This window comes from Staurois parvus, unplaced genomic scaffold, assembly GCF_062004578.1.
Source record: "Staurois parvus isolate SC_StPar_1 unplaced genomic scaffold, SC_StPar_1.0 ptg000714l, whole genome shotgun sequence".
Taxonomy (NCBI): Eukaryota; Metazoa; Chordata; class Amphibia; order Anura; family Ranidae; genus Staurois; species Staurois parvus.
The window spans coordinates 2,760,453-2,779,566 of NW_028318510.1; the positions used below are offsets into that span (position 1 = coordinate 2,760,453).

General features: G+C 41.7%; 1 protein-coding gene across 1 annotated transcript in view; it reads right to left on the reverse strand.

Annotated features, from left to right (window-relative positions):
• The window catches only part of ADAMTS6 (ADAM metallopeptidase with thrombospondin type 1 motif 6), a 433,529-nt gene that overhangs the window by 62,786 nt on the left and 351,629 nt on the right, over positions 1–19,114 (reverse strand). The window contains exon 20 of the mRNA XM_089653457.1: positions 14,428–14,566. Within this exon, the coding sequence (XP_089509583.1) occupies positions 14,428–14,566 (139 nt within the window). The remainder of the gene's footprint in view (positions 1–14,427; positions 14,567–19,114) is intronic.

Here is a 19,114-nt window from a genome sequence, read left to right on the forward strand (position 1 = left end):
CGACCTGAATTCTCCTGGGAATTGACAAATATAAGTCTTAGATGGCAGATAATGGGATCTGATACCACTCTTCAAGCAAAAATCGTTCCAGTTCTCGGAGAGATGCCAGAGGTGGAAAACAAGCCTGAACCTTGCTCTCCAAAATTGACTATAGTGGCTCTATGATATTGAGGTCTGGCGCCCAGGGAAGGACTTTGTCTGCATCAGCTACACCAGCTGTGTGAATTGGAGCATTATCATCTTGGTAAATGAAACTGTCTTTGGGAAACTGTCTGTGCCATGGAGTGCACATGGTTGACCAAAATTTGTACATAGTCATTGGCAGTGACTCTATATTTCAAGGTGATGATGGGGCCTGCAGAATACCAAGATATGGCTGCCCAAACCATGATTGTGCCGCCACCATTGGGACAAGACAATCCTAATAGTAAGCTTGGGACTTGTGTTCGCCACATGTAAACACGTCCGGTGGTTAGGAACAGTGTGAAGCTCGATACATCTAACCATATTACAGTCTTACATTGATCCGTAGTCCACAATTTATAGGTGTTGCACCACTCTCTCCTCTTCTGAGCATTAATATCAGTCACTAGTGGTTTGGCAATTGCAGCTCGCCCATGAATGTTTTGCTTATGGAGTTCCTCCCACACAGTTTTTGTGGACACTGGCTTTGGAAGACTGAGACTGAGCTCTGCAGTCACTTTTGCAGCAGTTGTTTTTTTATTCCAAGTTACAATCCTATGCAATGTTCTTTAGTCTCTTTCAGTCAGTTGACTATGTCGACCCCATTTATGCTTGTCAGATGACGGAAATTGTATACGCTGTCATAACCTTTGAAAATGTACGGAGAGACACCTCAAATAAATTGGTACTGTAACTCCAGTCACAGAGGCACCAGCTAAGTGGGCACCAACAATTTGCCCTCTTTGAAACTCAGTAAGCTCTGATATGACTCCATATTACTAGCAGCGCATGCAGTGAATGAGGAAAGTGAAGCTTCTCACCTGTTAGCTAGGTGCCTCATCACACAGTGGAAGCAAAAGAATGTTACATCATTTCCGATTTCAATGCAAAACATGTTGTCACTTCCACACATGCAAATCATGTAGAGTTTCCATATTTTTATCCAACCCCTGTATATTGAGTGCTTGAGGTCCAGTTATTATCAGGTGCAGTAATACTGTGGATTACCTAGATATTACACCTAATTTGTTACTATATTAAACTATGCAGTGAGCATCTTAACAAGGATTTTTTTAATGATATTCAACCCCCTTTAGGTTACATAAAAATGTCCCAATAAAAGCAAGTAATTTTGCTAATTTAGAACAATGCTTGCAGTTAACAGTCTGGTTCCCTCTTCATAGGGCACTGATAACAAGGAGCATTGTGGGTGTTTTACACCATTACAGCTTGCAGAGTCTATTGTTTTCTGTCAGACATGCTCTGTCTGTAAGGCTTTGAGCAAGATAAGGGATAAGCAAGATTGTTCCCTATGTCTCCCTATGAGCAGTTTATATTCTTTCACTCTTTTATTAAGAAACGTGAAAGTTTAAAATGTTGCGCTACCCCAGCAGGAGCCACTTGTTAGACTGGGATCTCTGTTTTTCTGCCTCGACTTTGAAAACAACCTCAACCCCACTGACACACCAGGTTAAGCAAATGGATACTACACTGCTACTAGCAGCACAAACATACATACCCTGCACACAACTAAGGTTCAGTATCAAAAAGTAAAAACACTAGACTGGTTAGTGATATTTAACCCAATATATTGTCATGGGTTGCAGTAAATAGCAGTATGTACATAAATGAATAAGAAAAGGATTAGATCACTCACCGTTCACTGGACAATATAATCACTAGGCTACAGCAGCATATAATGAAGTTCTATGCAGCTAAATTAGAGTAAATCTGGTATTTCACTAAATCATCAATAGGTAATGGCATTAGAAAATAGTAACACCAATGATAATCAATATGATAACTCCTCTGTAAACAGTAGGCTATATCCACTTTAGAGTGTACTCTATATTAATGTAGCAAGCAAATTTAAAACTCCCTAAATAAGTACCTCTTATTATGGACAATAGGCAAGGTTCCTGTGAAGCAGCTGAGTGAGCAGTCTTTAGCCCTAGCTCTTCAGCTGGATAGCGTTGGGTCCCAATCTTTATGGTGGTGCACATTAGTACACTCCCAGTAAAGTCTGCATGCAGTGAATTATGCTGCTAGTTAGATGGCCAGTCCCTATGTGCTCAATCTCTGCTGGCAGCAACAGGTTAATGGCAACAGTGTCCTCTCACCCTTCTCAGGAGTACAGCAACAGGGTCACGCTGTTCAGATGTCAACTCCTTTTTGTATCTGCCTGGAATGACTCTGGTCCTCTGCACATGGCCTCAGGCTTGTAGCAGATTGACGTACGCACAGGAGCAGCAATGTGCACACTTCGGTCTCCTCAAAACAACGGTATTCAAAAGAAAAGGAGGGCGCCAGGTCAGGAGGAGTAAATACAGTGAAAAACTGTAAAACAGAAGACTTACATCTGGGGTTCCTTCAGTCGGCATGTGGAGTGGAAGGACCAGCAGAGGAGCGGGATGGTGGTGCAATCAGGTGGGTGGATTGGTGACAGCAGTGGGTCCATGCAGAGAGCCGCTCGCAACTCGGTGATGTATGTTCAAAGTTCAGGGAAGAAGATGACAGGTGCCATGACAGCTGCCGTGGAAAGCAGTGGAAAGGAAGTGCCAGGGGAGAATTGGATATAAACAGTAAAGGCTTTAATGCAGAAGACTTACATATAAAACACCTCCAGTCGGCATGTGGAAATGAAGAACAGGCAGAGGAGTAGGATCGTGGTCACTCAGGTGGATGGATCAGTGATTGCAGCGGGACCAAGCAGGGAGGCACTCGCTGGCTCAGCAGTGTCCGTTCAAAATTCCCGCCAAGCAGTGGAGACTCATCTTCTCCCCTGCCGGGCGGGAAATTGGAACACATATCACCGAGTTGCGAGTGGCTCCCTGCATGGTCCCACTGCTGTCACCGATCCATCCACCTGATTGCACCACCAACCTGCTCCTCTGCTGGTCCTTCCACTCCACATGCCGACAGAAGGAATCCCAGATGTAAGTCTTCTGTTTTACAGTTTTTCACTGTATTTACTCCTTCTGACCTGACGCCCTCCTTTTCTTCTGCTTATCTTCAAGGAATTATCCACATCCTTGATGAGGAGCTGCCGATCCCTTCCCAGGCATTTGCCTTCTGGTCCATCCCTTCTTCCATCATCAGCCTCAGGACACACCAACTGTGTTCACACTGCCACCACTTTGGCCACATAGGATCTTCACCATCTCTGACAAGGCTTGCTGGCTCCTATCCAGGTGCCCTGGTTCCTTGGTCTGCCTTCTCCTCCAATTGCCTATCCTATGGACCATTCCACCCAGTGACTCTTCTCCATTATATTCTATGTTCAGTCAGTTCCCATTTTTCCTTCCACTATACCCTATGTCACCATCCCCTTCTATATCATGTGAGCGCTGAATTTTTGTTCATTATTTAAAGATCATTGCATGTATTACAGCAACAGTATTCAGCCTGTGAAAACACAGCTCTTTCTCCTCTTGTACTCGACTGGCATTGGGAATTGTAGTCCAATGGTCCATTACCTGCCATAGTAAATTTCTTTCCTGAACTTCATCTCCCATGATTCAATGCTGCCAACCATCAAGACTCTTGAGCTCCTTATGCTTGTCAGTTTCCCCTGGTGAATGAAGGCGAGGTAGCCTTAACCCATTCAGCTGATGTCTATTGGGAGCAGAGAGAACACTGCTGCACAGTGTCCTATATATCTCTCTGTCTATGCCAAGCAGGCTGGCTACACAAAGTAACACGTTTGTCACATTACTATTGGACAGGTATGGCAATATATTCCAGTGATACAGTAAGTAAGCACTTTCACCTGGCAGTACTAGGGTTGTTGGTTCGAATCCCAACCATGGCACCACCTGCCTGGAGTTTGAATGTTCTCTCTGTGCCTGCACGGGTTTCTTCCAGGTACTCCGGTTTCCTCCCACACTCCACTCCAAAGACATGGTGGTAGGTTAATTGGATCCTGTCTAAATTGACCCCAGTATGTGTATACATGAATGTAAGTTAGGGACCTTAGATTGTACACCCCTTGAGGGTTAGGGACTGATGTGAATGTACAATATATATGTAAAGCGCTGTGTAAATTGACGGCGCTATATAAGTACCTGTAATAAATAAATAATAAAAATAAAGTCATGTAAGTAGGGGCAGAGATCTAACCACCCAAAGTTCTAAGAGATAACTGCCTTTCCATGACCTAGCTCAAAGCACAACAGAGCCCTCTTAAAACAGAAAGCACATAGAAAACTTCTCAGAAAACTCCATATCAAAGATCAGTGATGGAAATAGATATCTTCTATTTTACATCACACTGGTTCAGTAGAAAGCTTTTTAGTTTGTTTTGGCCTACCTCATCATAACCTATTGGGTTATACCTTGTGTACTGCACCAATGATGGCTAACAAGTATGAAACAGCCATATGCAGTTTGAAACACATTTCTCTATAATATTACACTGTATCTGTACTAAAAACCAGCCATTCTGGAAGTACAGTTGCCCAAAGAGCAAAAAGGAATGATTTTTATGGTTCTGCCAGCTATCCTAAAATGAAGAATCAACTCCTTGTTTTTGGCTATTTGTGAAATATTTCTGGACCTTTCTGGACCTTCTCTTCCAGAAAGACTCTTCTGTGTTCTGAATTGGTTTAGTGGATGGCTAATTTGGTTCCTTTTGGCTCAACTAACTATAAACTGCAATGTCTTGGTCTTAAGCCAGCCATACTCTACTTGAATTTGGCCAAAATTTGAGCCGTGAGTGGCCCTGTAGGCACTATCTGGCTCGCCAATAGTCTATCTAAGAATCTAATCTGCCAGATGGAAACATTCCAACCTACAAATAAATACTTCCTATGAAATGCAGTCAGTTTGGGCATTCAGGAAGCCGCAGGTGTCATGTTTGACTGAAAACAGAAGCTGGCAAGGGAGGTCCCTCCATCCATGCTGTTTAGTGTAGATTGAGGACTCCATTAATTTTCTCTCATTCAGCCTGTGAGCTGAACCAAAGAAACCTATGTGTGTAAGGCTATTCCTACTTGGGTTGTTGAGGCTGTATAGAAAAACGTCTGTCCAATGTCAACCTTTCAGATGGTATTGCTTTGGGAATGTCAATTAAAAGTCGAATTTCCTCATTGTACATATAATCTCTGCATCATCTAAGTGTTGAAATCAACAGGAAATGCTTTGAACCCATCATATGGGAAGTATTGTTTGGGTACATTTCCTCTTGTCTGAAATGGTAGCAGGCATGAAATCACTGGCAGGATAAGCTCTCACCAGACATCACCCATAATATGGAAAATACGGCTAGATAAAATGATTCAAAGTGTCAGGGGAATAATTGCAAGCAGCACCATGGAAAAAAACCAGCTTTTCAATCTGCAAGATTTATGGCTAACAATAAAAGAGCATGCTTGTGAAAACAAAAACGTAACTGATTAAGTGTCAAACCCCCTCATGGATTTACAGATGTTCCTCAGAATCTAGTATGAGCTTCTATGACTCTCTGTGCCCTGAAGCTCTAAAATACTGGACACCTTGAATGCCAAATGTGTTCATGGTATGTTCGCTTTAAAGGACAACCACAAAAATAAATGTCTGTATAAGCTTACAGTTCTCCATAATAGGAGTGCCAAAACCGGGTGAATGGTGCATCAATAAAAGTGTAACAAGCTGGTTAACCCAGACATTCCTTCTGACATCCTCATCAAATCATGAGATGTTCATCCTTTTGCCAATACCTTTGTCTTCTGAGTGGAAAAAGAAGCTTTATATTCAAGTATTCTTTTTCAAGATACTAAATTATAAAACACAATTTTTACTAAATGAGCATTTACAAGAACCATGTCTGAATTTTCTGGACACCATTTTTTCCCCTTTTCCAGCGTAGTTGTCATCAGGAATGGAAAATGGTAATGATTTCAAAAGCTGCACAAAAATGGCAATTTAACAACTTCGAAAAAGTGTATAGTTAGATGTGCAAGGAAATAGTTCTAAATCAAAAGGCAATCACCTTTTAGACTAGCAATGAAGCAGGTGAAAAACACTTTTCAAATCAGTCTTTCTCAGATTGTACTTTAGGGACCAACATTGGTTTGCACACATACTATATATTGGGTGCTCCCTAACCAACCATTTACGCTGCACATTGTTGAAGGTGACACTGGATAGCATGGATGACAGCAGGTGGAAACAGAATTCCCTCAAGCCAAGTTTAAACTTGTGTGGGTGGTTTTAGGTGCAGGACAGAGTGTAAGTCTCACTTTTTCTACCTCCTGCATCTACCCACAGGCAAAACGTGCTGCTCTTTTGCAGACACCTGGAGCTGCCATTCATTAACAGCACACACACACGCATCTAAAAAATGTGGGAAAGCGCATGGTGCATTTAAAAAAGTGCAGGAACCTTTTTCCTTCATGAAACGAAGGCACAGCAGCCCATTCACATGAATGGGCTGCCAAGTCTGTGGAAACGCAGTTTGCAGAGCAGCTTAAGTGTAAACCTAGTCTCACTGTCCCATTACATTGTCAGTATTCAGGGCACCATAATCGCAGCTCCTGGCTAATACCAAGTAACAGGGCCTATTTATAGCAGAGAGCAAATATCACTTTCTGCTGGACACTGGAGTGTTTACTCTACACTGTGGCCTGCATTTTACATACCATTCATAAAATCCAAGTTTTAATGTTGTGCTTTCAGTTGATGACCCTGCCAATAACAAACTTTCTGCCCAAGGGCAACAATGATTACTTACTGTACTCTATGGAGGAGCAGCATTGTCAGCATAATTTACTCAGTCCAGAAAATGAGAATCCAGAACACCGAAGGCATATCACTCCTTTTTATTGTATCAAAAGTAAGCAAAGTCTGATGTAACACCCTCCTAGTGTAGTGTAGGCTGCTAAATAAATTTAGTTAGCTCCTCTGTAATCAAAGGAGCAGGGAGTTGGTTAATTAAGGCTGCTCAGTGTTTCACAGGATGCTGCTCTCTTACTTCCCCCTGTCTTTTAGAGGGTTCTAGAACCATAGTGCGAGGAAAGACAGAGTGAGCAACCTGAATATTTATGTAACTCTAGGTAATACCTGAGGAGGTGTCCAGAAGGTGGCAAGAGAAACCATAAATAGTCCGAGGCCTAGGTAGTACGGTAAAGTGTTCCTGGGTCCAGTCCTGCTAGAGGAGACCCCTGGGGAAGCTTTCTGGGAGAATCTGTCAGGAAGACACCGAAGTCTTAGCTAGGCTTAGCTGGGGAGTCTATTCGCAGGCTGAGAACTAAGGATTAAATGGGTTCTGGAAAAGCTCACTGGAGAGAGCCAGAAGGAAGTTGGTGGGAAGAGTCCAGCTGTCCTATGGTGGTGTGAGTCTACATGTCCCTCACTATGAAGAGCCTGGTGGATATTGGCAGGAGGCAACCAATGATACTGTGGCTAAGTGAGTAAGCAACCCTATTGCTGAAGAGTTAGTAACTGTGTGTAGCTTTTAAACCTTAGAAGGACTACAGGTCACTGGCAGCATAGAGATCCTGTGGGACATTCAGTATCTGAAGAGCAGACAACCGTTCTGTGAAGTGCAGCCAGCAGTTCTATGAAATGCAGACAGAAGTTTAGGTGTCCTATATTTATCCAGTTTTACAGTTTTGAGGGTGTCCCATGCTCCTTTTCCCCAACCCAGTTCAACGTTCTCAATAAAAGCACAAAAAGAAACCCCTTGACCGTTTTTTGGAGCCAGTGGAAGAGTGCAGGAAATACTGTGTGCCTGGCTGTGTGCATTCTAAGGGGAGAAAACAGTGGCTCTTTTGGGGGTGTGCTACATTAAAAACAATAAAACCATCCATACCATCTTGTAAGGTAGATCCAAGTGCCTTGAGAAAGTGAGCTTTTTGCATGAGAAATGGTTGTTGACTGGATGGTTTTAATTATTATTAGCCTTTGCCTACTTTTGATATAGTAAAAAAACAGTGATATTCAAGGAGTGTACTGGATTCTCATTTTCTGTACTGAGTAAATTAAGTTTCTTATTTGATAAGGGCACCAAGACCTGCTGCTGTGGTTTCACAGAAAGAAATAGCATGAGATCTCTAAGGGCATCTTCCACTATGCACAGGTCTGCAGTTCCTCCAGAGACACAAACAGTGAATGCCACACATCTATCAGTGCTATGCAGCATTGTCATCCTAGGCTGCTTGTTCCTGATTTGGACTACAAAACATCTGCTCTCTCCAACACATGGGGGGGGGGCATTCTGTAGTTTCTGACAGGGTTGATACTTCAATATCACTGCTTGATATTTCAGTGTAGCAGTGGTATTTGTGCACTTATGAACAGATATAACAAAACTCTTTCAATTGTACAGTATAATTAAACTAAATGAGGCAAATAGGAGAAGTATATAATTCTGATTTACATATATACTATACTGCCAAAAGTATTGGGACAGCCCTCCAAATCATTGGATTCAGGTGTTCCAATCACCTCCATGGCCACAGGTGTATATAATCAAGCACCTAGGCATGCAGACTGCTTCTACAAACATTTGTGAAAGAATGAGTCGCTCTCAGGAGCTCAGTGAATTCAAGCGTGGTACTGTGATATGTTACCACCTGTGCAATGAGTCCATCTGTGAAATTTCCTTGCTACTAAATATCCCACAGTCAACTGTTAGTGGTATTATAACAAAGTGGAAACAACTGGGAACAACGTAAAATGATAGAGCGAGGTCAGCGCATGCTGAAGCACACAGTGTGCAGAAGTCGCCAACTGTCTGCAGAGTCAATAGCTAAAGACCTCCAAACTTCATGTGGCCTTCAGATTAGTACAACAGTGTGTAGAGAGCTTCATGGAATGGGTTTCCATGGCTGAGCAGCTGCATTCAAGCCTTACATTACCAAGTGCAGTGCAAAGTGTTGGATGCAGTGGTGTAAAGCAATGGACCCTAAAGCAATGGAGATGTGTTCTCTGCAGTGACAAATCACGCTTCTCTGTCTGGCAATCTGATGGACATGTCTGGGTTTGGCGGTTGCCAGGAGAACGGTACTTGCCTGACTGCATTGTGCCAAGTGTAAAGTTTGATGGAGGGGGCATTATGTTGTGGGGTTGTTTTTTAGGGGATGAGCTTGGCCCTTTAGTTCCAGTGAAGGGAACTCTTAAGGCGTCAGCTTTGTGGGAACAGCTTGGAGATGGCCCCTTCCTGTTCCAACATGACTGCACACCAGTGCACAAAGCAAGGTCCATAAAGACATGGATGAGCGAGTGTGGGGTGGAGGAACTTGACTGGCCTGCACAGAGTCCTGACCTTAACCCGATAGAACACCATTGGGATGAATTAGAGCAGAGACTGCAAGCCAGGCCTTCTAGTCCGGCATCAGTGCCTGAACTCACAAATGGGCATCTGGAAGAATGGTCAAACGTTCCCATAGTCACCCTCCTAAATCTTGTGGACAGCCTTTCCAGAATAATTAAGGCTGTTATAGCTGCAAAACGTGGGCCAACTCAATATTGAACCCTACAGACTAAGACTGGAATGCCATTAAAGTGGAGTGCCACTCAAAGTGGAAGCTCTGCTTAATTGCCTCCCCCCCCCCTCCACTGCCATACAGTATTTGGCACCTTTTGGGGGGAGCAGGTACCTGGTTTTGACAGGTACCCACTCCCACTTCCGGCTCAGTTCACCGTGGCAAAGTGAATTGGAGGTTTAGCCCCCTCCTTGCTCCCACAGTATCCTGAGAACTTTCACAGGTCGCAGAAGACTGCTGGAACAATCAGGAGGTGCGGCAGGACTCACGCAATGCACAGTGGGCACCAGGCTGTGAAGCCGCAAGCTGTCACAACCTGCTGCCCACAGTAGAGATGCTGCGCCATGGAGGACAGAAGGAGAGAAGGGACTGCGCAGGTGAGTACATCGCTGGACTCCGGGACAGGTAAGTGTGTGTTTATTAAAAGTCAGCAGCTACAGTTTTTGTAGCTGCTGACTTTTAATAAACACAAAAATGGCTGGAACTCCGCTTTAAAGTTCATGTGCATGGAAAGGCAGGTGTCCCAATACATTTGGCAATATAGTGTACTTTAAGTTGCTGCAACATGTTGGTAGAGGATAACTACTTGTACAATACTTCCACAGATTAGCATATATAATAAAGCAATTAAACACTAACTGTATCTGCAATACACATCATTAGCATTTTGTATTTTATGCAGTGGTTATTTTATTACTCTTTTACAGTGGACAAGTTGACGAGCGCGGCTCTGCAGGCTCCAAATACAAGATCTTCACATCTGCTGCAGAGATGACGAGACAACATGCTTATGTATGCAATTGTATGTAAATTGGATAAATGGACTGGTTTGGCTTTAATTTAACATGATGAAAGCAGATCACACTGGGGCTGTTAAAGGAGAGTGCTATCAGATGGGGTGGATACGCTATACACACACTTATTGCCTGCAGACGCACTCCAGCTGGAAGGCCTGAAGGACATTACAACACATGAAGGACAAGCAGAGGGTAACTGAAAAACAAGGCAAAATCGCTGATGTCACTGGTGGAAATTCTACATATTGATAAATTCATTATACTTAGCAGAAAATGTATATCCTGACTCACGTGGCTAAAAAAGGTAGACTAGAAAAAGGTAAAATAGCCTAAATAAACATTTACTCCTTACAGAGAAACAATTAAAGCCACAGGACCAGGGTGAAAATAGGGCCCCTTCATATTTATTACACATATGAAGTATATTTGTATAAGGCGTATAAGGCCAAATTTACTAAGCTTCAATTGTTTTGTGCAAAACTATCATTAATTTATGGCAACACGAGTACTATTTTCAACTTGCATTGCCACCTTTGCTGAAAATAGGTGTTTTGGCAACTACCATTCATTGTTTGCTTTGTAATTTGAGATTTTAAGCAATGTAATCAACCTTTGCAATTCAATTCTGTGGACTACAGAACACTCTCCTTTGTTATAGAGTTATATAGTCCTAAAACCCATCCCGTCCTAGGTGACAATGCTGCTGCTTCATTAAAATAATACAGTGACTGAACGTTGCTAACCCTAGGGCAGGAAGTACAGGTGAAACTCGAAAAATTAGAATATCGTGCAAAAGTTCATTTATTTCAGTAATGCAACTTAAAAGGTGAAACTAATATATGAGATAGACTCATTACATGCAAAGCAAGATAGTTCAAGCCGTGATTTGTCATAATTGTGATGATTATGGCTTACAGCTCATGAAAACCCCAAATCCACAATATCAGAAAATTAGAATATTACATGCAATCAATAAAACAAGGATTGTAATTAGAACAATATCGGACCTCTGAAAAGTAGAAGCATGCATATGTACTCAGTACTTGGTTTGGGCCCTTTTGCAGCAATTACTGCCTCAATGCGGCGTGGCATGGAAGCTATCAGCCTGTGGCACTGCTGAGGTGTTATGGAAGACCAGAATGCTTCAATAGCGGCCTTCAGCTCTGCTGCATTGTTCGCTCTTATGTCTCTCATCTTTCTCTTGGCAATGCCCCATAGATTCTCTATGGGGTTCAGGTCAGGCGAGTCTGCTGGCCAATCAAGCACAGTAATCCCACGGTCATTGAACCAGGTTTTGGTGCTTTTGGCAGTGTGGGCAGGTGCCAAGTCCTGCTGGAAAATGAAGTCAGCATCCCCATAAAGCTCGTCTGCGGAAGGAAGCATGAAGTGCTCCAAAATCTCCTGGTAGATGGCTGCGCTGACCCTGGACTTAATGAAGCACAGTGGACCAACACCAGCAGATGACATGGCTCCCCAAATCAACACAGACTGTGGAAACTTCACACTGGACTTCAAGCATCTTGCAGTGTGTGCCTCTCCATTCTTCCTCCATACTCTGGGTCCTTGGTTTCCAAATAAGATGCAAAAGTTGCTCTCATCAGAAAAAAGGACTTTGGACCACTGAGCAACAGACCAGGTCTGTTTTTCTTTAGCCCAGGTAAGACGCTTCTGACGTTGTTTGTTGTTCAGGAGCAGCTTGACAAAAGGAATACGAAATTTGAAGCCCATGTCCAGGATCCATCTGTGTGTGGTGGCTCTTGATGCACTGACTCCAGCCTCAGTCCACTCCTTGTGAAAGTCCCCAACACTTTTGAATGGCCTTTTCCTGACAATCCTCTCCAGGCTGCGGTCATCCCTACTGCTTGTGCACCTTTTTCTTCCACACTTTTCCCTTCCACATAACTTTCTATTAATGTGCTTTGACACAGCACTTTGGGAACATCCAACTTCTTTTGCAATTACCTTCTGAGGCTTTCCCTCCTTATGGAGGGTGTCAATGATGGTTTTCTGCACAACTGTCAGGTAAGCAGTCTTTTCCATGATTGTGATTCCTACTGAACCAGACTGAGAGACCATTTAAAGGCTCAGGAACCCTTTGCAGGTGTTATGGCTTAATTAGCTGACTAGAGTGGGACACTTTGAGCCGAGAATATTGCACCTTTTCACAATATTCAAATTTTCTGAGATTGTGGATTTGGGGTTTTCATGAGCTGTAAGCCATAATCATCACAATTATGACAAATCACGGCTTGAACTATCTTGCTTTGCATGTAATGAGTCTATCTCATGTATTAGTTTCACCTTTTAAGTTGCATTACTGAAATAAATGAACTTTTGCACGATAGTCAAATTTTTTGAGTTTCTCCTGTATGTTACTAGCAGGATCACCAGGACTAGTAAACTACAATATTTTAATTGTATGGTTTAAGGACATATTTAACCACTTGCTGACCACGCTATATGTGAATGACAGCTACAGCTCAGTCGTCCAGTTCTGGGAGGGCATCATATGATGTTCTCCCAGAACCACACCCCCTGTGGCGTGCACCCGGCGTTCTCTGATTGTGTGATTGCTCTCTGTGATTGGCCCTTTACATGACACAGTAAAGGGCCAATAACAGAGGCCTTTTACCATGTCATCCACTGTGTCCAATCACAGCTTATCACGTTGAAAACACATTTGCCGGTTATCGGCAGTACTTTCCTCATGCTGTCACAGCACGAGGAAAGTACTGCAGACAACTGGCAAGTGTTAAAGGAGACATCTACAATGATAATTAGGGCACTGATTATCAGTGCCCTCATTATCAGTGCAGCCCCAAAAGTGCCCATCAGTGCTGCCAATAAATGCCAATCAGTTCTCATCAGTGCTGCCAATGTGTGCCCGTCAGTTCCCCCTATCAGTTCCGCCAGTCAGTACCACCTATCAGTGCCACAGTGCCTCCTCATCAATGCCCATCATTGCCGCCTATCAGTGCCGCATTTCAGTGAAGCCTCATCAGTGCCTCCTCATCAATGCCCACCTGTGCCGCCGCATCAGTGCAGCCTATCAGTGCCCATCAGTGCTGCCTATCAGTGCCCATCAGTGCAGCTTCATCAACACACATCGCTGAAGGAGAAAAATTACCTGTTTGCTAAATTTTATAATAGAAACGAAGAAAAACTATTTTTTTTTTAATTTTCGGTCTTTTTTCATTTGTTTAGCAAAGAATAAAAGCAGTTGTGATTAAATACCACCAAAAGAAAGCTCTATATGTGTGAAGACAAAATTATAAAAAATGGGTACAGTGTTGCATGGCCGCACAATTGTCATTCAAAGTGCGGCAGCACTGAAAGCTGAAAATTGGCCTGGGCAGGAAGGGGGTAAAAGTGCCCAGGAGGCTAGTGGTTAAATTGTGCGTTGTGTACAATGCATGTACACACATTGTCATGCATTAATGTGAGTTGCATTAAGGCCGCTTGTTCATTTTTATTGGCTGTCTAATGCACCAAACAGAAAAATAAAAAGATGCATCATCTTTTGCAATACATTACTGCAATGCATCTCTGGCCTAAAAAGTTGGTGACAAAACTCATCCTAGCTAGAGAGAGAGAAGTGAAGAAGGCTTGTTGCTACTTCTGTGGAGAATCCCCAGGACTTCAGTTAAATTTGGAGACAATAGTGACAATGATAGAAAGTAGCAGAAAGGGCCTCCCTAGAGCTAATGGATCCCAGCTAAAACTTTTTTTTACTACTTTTGGGTGGCTTGTGGAAGGGTTACTGCTATCTGTGCCCACATTTGAGAGATTCACTTTCACCTTCTGCTACAGTATTGGGTGGGCTGGAAAAAGTAGACAAGGATTAGGTGGAGTATCACTTTAAGTCAGTCATATTTCCATACTGGCACACACTTGTTGGTTACACCAATTCTATCTTTCAGTAAAGAATGGAGCTGCAGAAAACTCTAGGTGGCTGTGTCTTCAATGGAGCTAGTAAATCTTACCTCCGGCACATGTAGCTGAACATTCTGACCACGGAAGATGATGCCAAGAAAACCCCACTTCATTATCGCCGCTCCCTGTCCGGGTGATGGGGACATTAAATTTATATCGAATTCCTATGTTCTGTTCCTGTAGAAGAATCTGACAACAAAAATGGTTACAGAATCATACAACCATGTAACAGATACAAATCCTATTTACTTTCCACCAAATTCTGAAAAGAGAAAGGCACAGGAATACAGGAATACTACTTTTTCTCCAAAGCACATATTTGTAATAAAATCTACACACATTTTTACAACCTAGTGTTGCTTTTTTTTGTTTTGTTTTGTTTTTTTACTGTTATCATTGTGTGCGTATTGCTTCTCCTCAGCAAATGAAATTACCAAGTTAAGCAATTCTTTGTAAAGCCAAAAGAATATCTGCGACGTACAGTTCAGTGAAATTCCCTGCTCCGTTGTAGGAGTAAGTGTAACAATTACTGACCATATAAGGCCACTTGTACAACTGCGAACATTAGGAGAAAGTATTTGTAGTGTTCACTAAGGCAACGGGACAATTTCAGGGCATAGAAGAGCCTAGATGTTTTTGCAATGCTGTCTTACCTGAAGCAACTCATATCAGCTCAGCAGCTGGATCAGTATTATGGAAAATGCATAAGTGGACATACTGGACTATAGTCTTTCCAAAACAGAACAAAAATATATTCGACTTTTTACCAAAATAACTGTAGAGTCCTATATACCAAAGATGATGTATTCTAAAAGGATAACTAAACCCAAAAACAAAAATGTGATATATTGCAGCTACCAGTCTTTAAATGTGGTGGATGCATTAGTTTTCTTATTTTTCAGGGTAAGAACATTTTCATTGATTACAGAAAAATCTGTTGATCTTACCAATAATGCAATGCCCTTGTCACTTCCTATGAGTGTCACAGAATGCACTAACAACTATATCTTTTTCTGTATACACCTAATCCCAACAGCCTTAAAGAATATGTTACCCCAACATTTCATAATCCTGATATGTGCCAGCTGTAACATGTAATTGTGTTAAAAAGTATCCCATTCTATTTGTATTGCTTCCTTTGTGTGAAATCCCTGGTGTTCCTGCCAGTCCTCCTGCTCTCCTATTTCAAGCTGACCATACTAGGCATGAGAGCACATCCATCCCAGTGTGGTCAGTTTTCTGGCTGTGTTGGGTGCACAGCCTGCCTGTCCTCCAAAGATCCAAAATATATATATATATATACACACACACATAGTTACATAGTTAGTCGGGCTGAAAAAAGACAAAGGTCCATCCAGTTCAACCATAAAAAAAAGTTATAATCCTATACCCACAGTTGATTCAGAGGAAGGCTGTTGGGAAAAAAATTCCTTCCTGTTCCCCCGAGAGGCAATCGGATATTCCCTGGATCAACTTTACCTATAAATGTTAGTATCCAGTTATATTCTGTGTATCCAAGAAAGAATCCAGGCCTTTTTTGAAGCAATCCACTAAGCTGGCCAGAACCAACTCTTGAGGGAGTCTATTCCAACTTTTCACAGCTCTTACTATGAAGAAACCTTTCTGTGTTTGGACATTAATTTCTTTTCCTCCAGACGTAAAGAGTTCCCCCTTGTCCTCTGTGATGACCTCAGGGTGAATAGCTCTACACCGAGTTCACTATATGAACCACTGATGTATTTATACATGTTGACCATATCCCCCCTTAATCTCCTCTTCTCAAGAGAGAATAAATTCACTTCCTCTAATCTTTCCTCATAGCTGATCTCCTCCATGCCTCGTATCAGTTTAGTTGCCCTTCTCTGTACTTTCTCCAGTTCCCCAATGTTCTTTTTCTGAATTGGTGCCCAAAACTGAACTGCATATTCCAGATGAGGTATTACTAATGATTTGTACCGGGGTAATATGATATCTCTCTCTCTGGAGTCTATAACTCTTTTAATACAAGAGAGGATTTTGCTCACTTTAGAAACTGCAGCTTGGCATTGCATGCCATTATTAAGCTTGATATCTACCAGAACCCCCAGATCCGTCTCCACCATTGATTCCCCCAGTTGTAACCCCCTCCCCCAGTATGTATGATGCATGGATATTCTTAGCCCCCAAGTGCATAACCTTACATTTATCAACATTAAACCTCACTTGCCACATAGTTGCCCAATTAAACAGTGCATTGAGGTCGGCTTGTGAGTTGAAGACATCCTGCAAGGACGTTATTCCACTGCACAGCTTGGTGTCATCTGCAAAGACTGAAATGGGATTTTTAATCTCAGACCCTATATCATTTATAAGTATATTAAAAAGTAAGGGTCCCAACACTGAACCTTGGGGTACACCATTAACAACTATAGACCATTCAGAGTATGAATCATTAACCACTACTCTCTGAATACGATCTTTTAGCCAGTTTTCTATCCATTTACATACAGATTTTTCCAAGCCTGTAGACTTTATCTTACACATTAGCCATGTGTGGGGAACTGTGTCAAACGCTTTTGCAAAATCCAAGTATACCATGTCCACCGCCACCCCTCTGTCCAAGGTTTTGCTCACCTCCTCATAAAAAGAAATCAGATTTGTTTGACAACTTCTGTCTTTCATGAATCCATGTTGTCTGTTGCTTAAAATATTTTTTTCCAACAAGAACTCATCTATGTGGTCTTTTATTAAACTCTCCAGTATCTTCCCAACTATAGCAGTTAAACTAACAGGTCTATAATTACTTGGTAAAGATTTTGACCCCTTTTTAAATATTGGCACCACATTGGCCTTACGCCAATCCAGTGATACTATGCCAGTCATCAAAGAGTCCCTAAAAATTAGAAACAATGGCTTTGAAATGACAGAGCTCAATTCTTTAAGGACCCGTGGGTGTATGCCATCCAGTCCAGGTGCTTTATTCACCTTTATTCTGTCTAAATATTTTTGGATCATATCAATTGTGAGCCAATGTGGATCATCTGGATCTGGGTCAATACCATCCCATTATGGACAAGAGCTCCCCCATGCTCCTTTGTATACACAAAGCTGAAGAAGGTATTAAATAAATTTGCCTTCTCTTTGTCCCCAGTCACCCACTCTAGATTATTTTGTAAAGAGCCTACATGTTTGGACTGGACCTTTTTTACTGTTAATATATTGAAGAATTTTTTTGGGGTTGGTCCTGCAATCGTTTTCAATTTTTGCAGCCTTTATTTCCTTTTTGCATATTCTGTTATATTATTTGTAATGTTTAAACGATGATAGTGTTCCTTCATCTTTATATTTAATAAAAGCTCTTTTCTTATTATCTATAACCTTTTTTACTTTTGCCGTAAGTCACATAGGTTTGATTTTTAGCCTTTTAAACTTGTTGCCCATGGGAATATATTTTGCAGTGTGTTCACATACAGTCTTTTTGAAGAACTCCCATTTCTGTGTTGTGTTCATCAATGCCAACATTCCCTCCCAGTGTAAGTCTTGGAGAGCAGCTCTCAGCCTTGGAAAATTCCTATCTTGAAATTGAGCATTTTTATTTTTCCCGTATGTGCTTACTGTTTACAGCTAACAATAAATATAATCATGTTATGGTCACTGCTACCCAGATGTTCTTTTATATGGACATTCGTAATAAGCTCTGCATGGTTTGAGATTACCAGGTCCAGCAGAGCATCATTTCTAGTAGGGGCCTCTATGAACTGTACCATAAAATTGTCCTTTAGTAGGTTTTAACATTTTTGCCCTTTAACTGTTTCTGCAGTACCATTACTCCAGTAGTTAAAATCCCCCATTATTATCACTGTCCCAGCCCTTGCAGCCCTTTTGATCTGTGCAAGGAGCTGAGTCTCCACCTCATTAACACTGAGAGGCCTATAACAAACTCCAATGATTACCTTTGTAGTAAGCACCCTCATGTGCAGTTCCACCCATAATACTTCAGCCTCATCACACTCTCCATCAACTATGTCCTCTTTCACACAAATGATTTGTCTTTCATTTTTATTTTAAACTGAATGGGTTGTTTTACAAGGTGAAAGTTCATATATACTTCAACAGTTTACACAGAAGCAAACAGCACACAGAGTTGTATTCCAGCCTTGGTAGCACATATGGCTCTCACCATAGTGGCAGTGGAAGAGTGAATGTAGCTACCCAGGGACAAAAAGTGTGTTATTCACAGGATTTCCAAATGTAAATAAAGGGAAAAACCCTGAAAATATAAAACTAATGCAGCCAGAGCATCTAAGGACTAGTAAGTTTCATTATATTAAAAATATTTTGGGGGTTTAGATATGCTTTTAAATTATCTTTTTCATTGTGTAATTTTTATTTTTTTGTCACGCATTACAAACGTTGTGACTGAACCAGTTAGCAATCACAAGCACAGTTATAGTATTATAGTGGAGTATATGAAAATGCCAAAACTTATTTTGTCTTGAATAGAAAATATTCAGAACAACACAAAAACCACCACACATTACCAAGACAACATCAGCATATGCATACAACAAACAGAAAAAAGAAAGATAGAATAGGTACAGGTGAAACTCGAAAAATTAGAATATCGTGCAAAAGTTCATTTATTTCAGTAATGCAACTTAAAAGGTGAAACTAATATATGAGATAGACTCATTAAATGTAAAGCAAGATAGTTCAAGCCGTGATTTGTCATAATTGTGATGATTATGGCTTACAGCT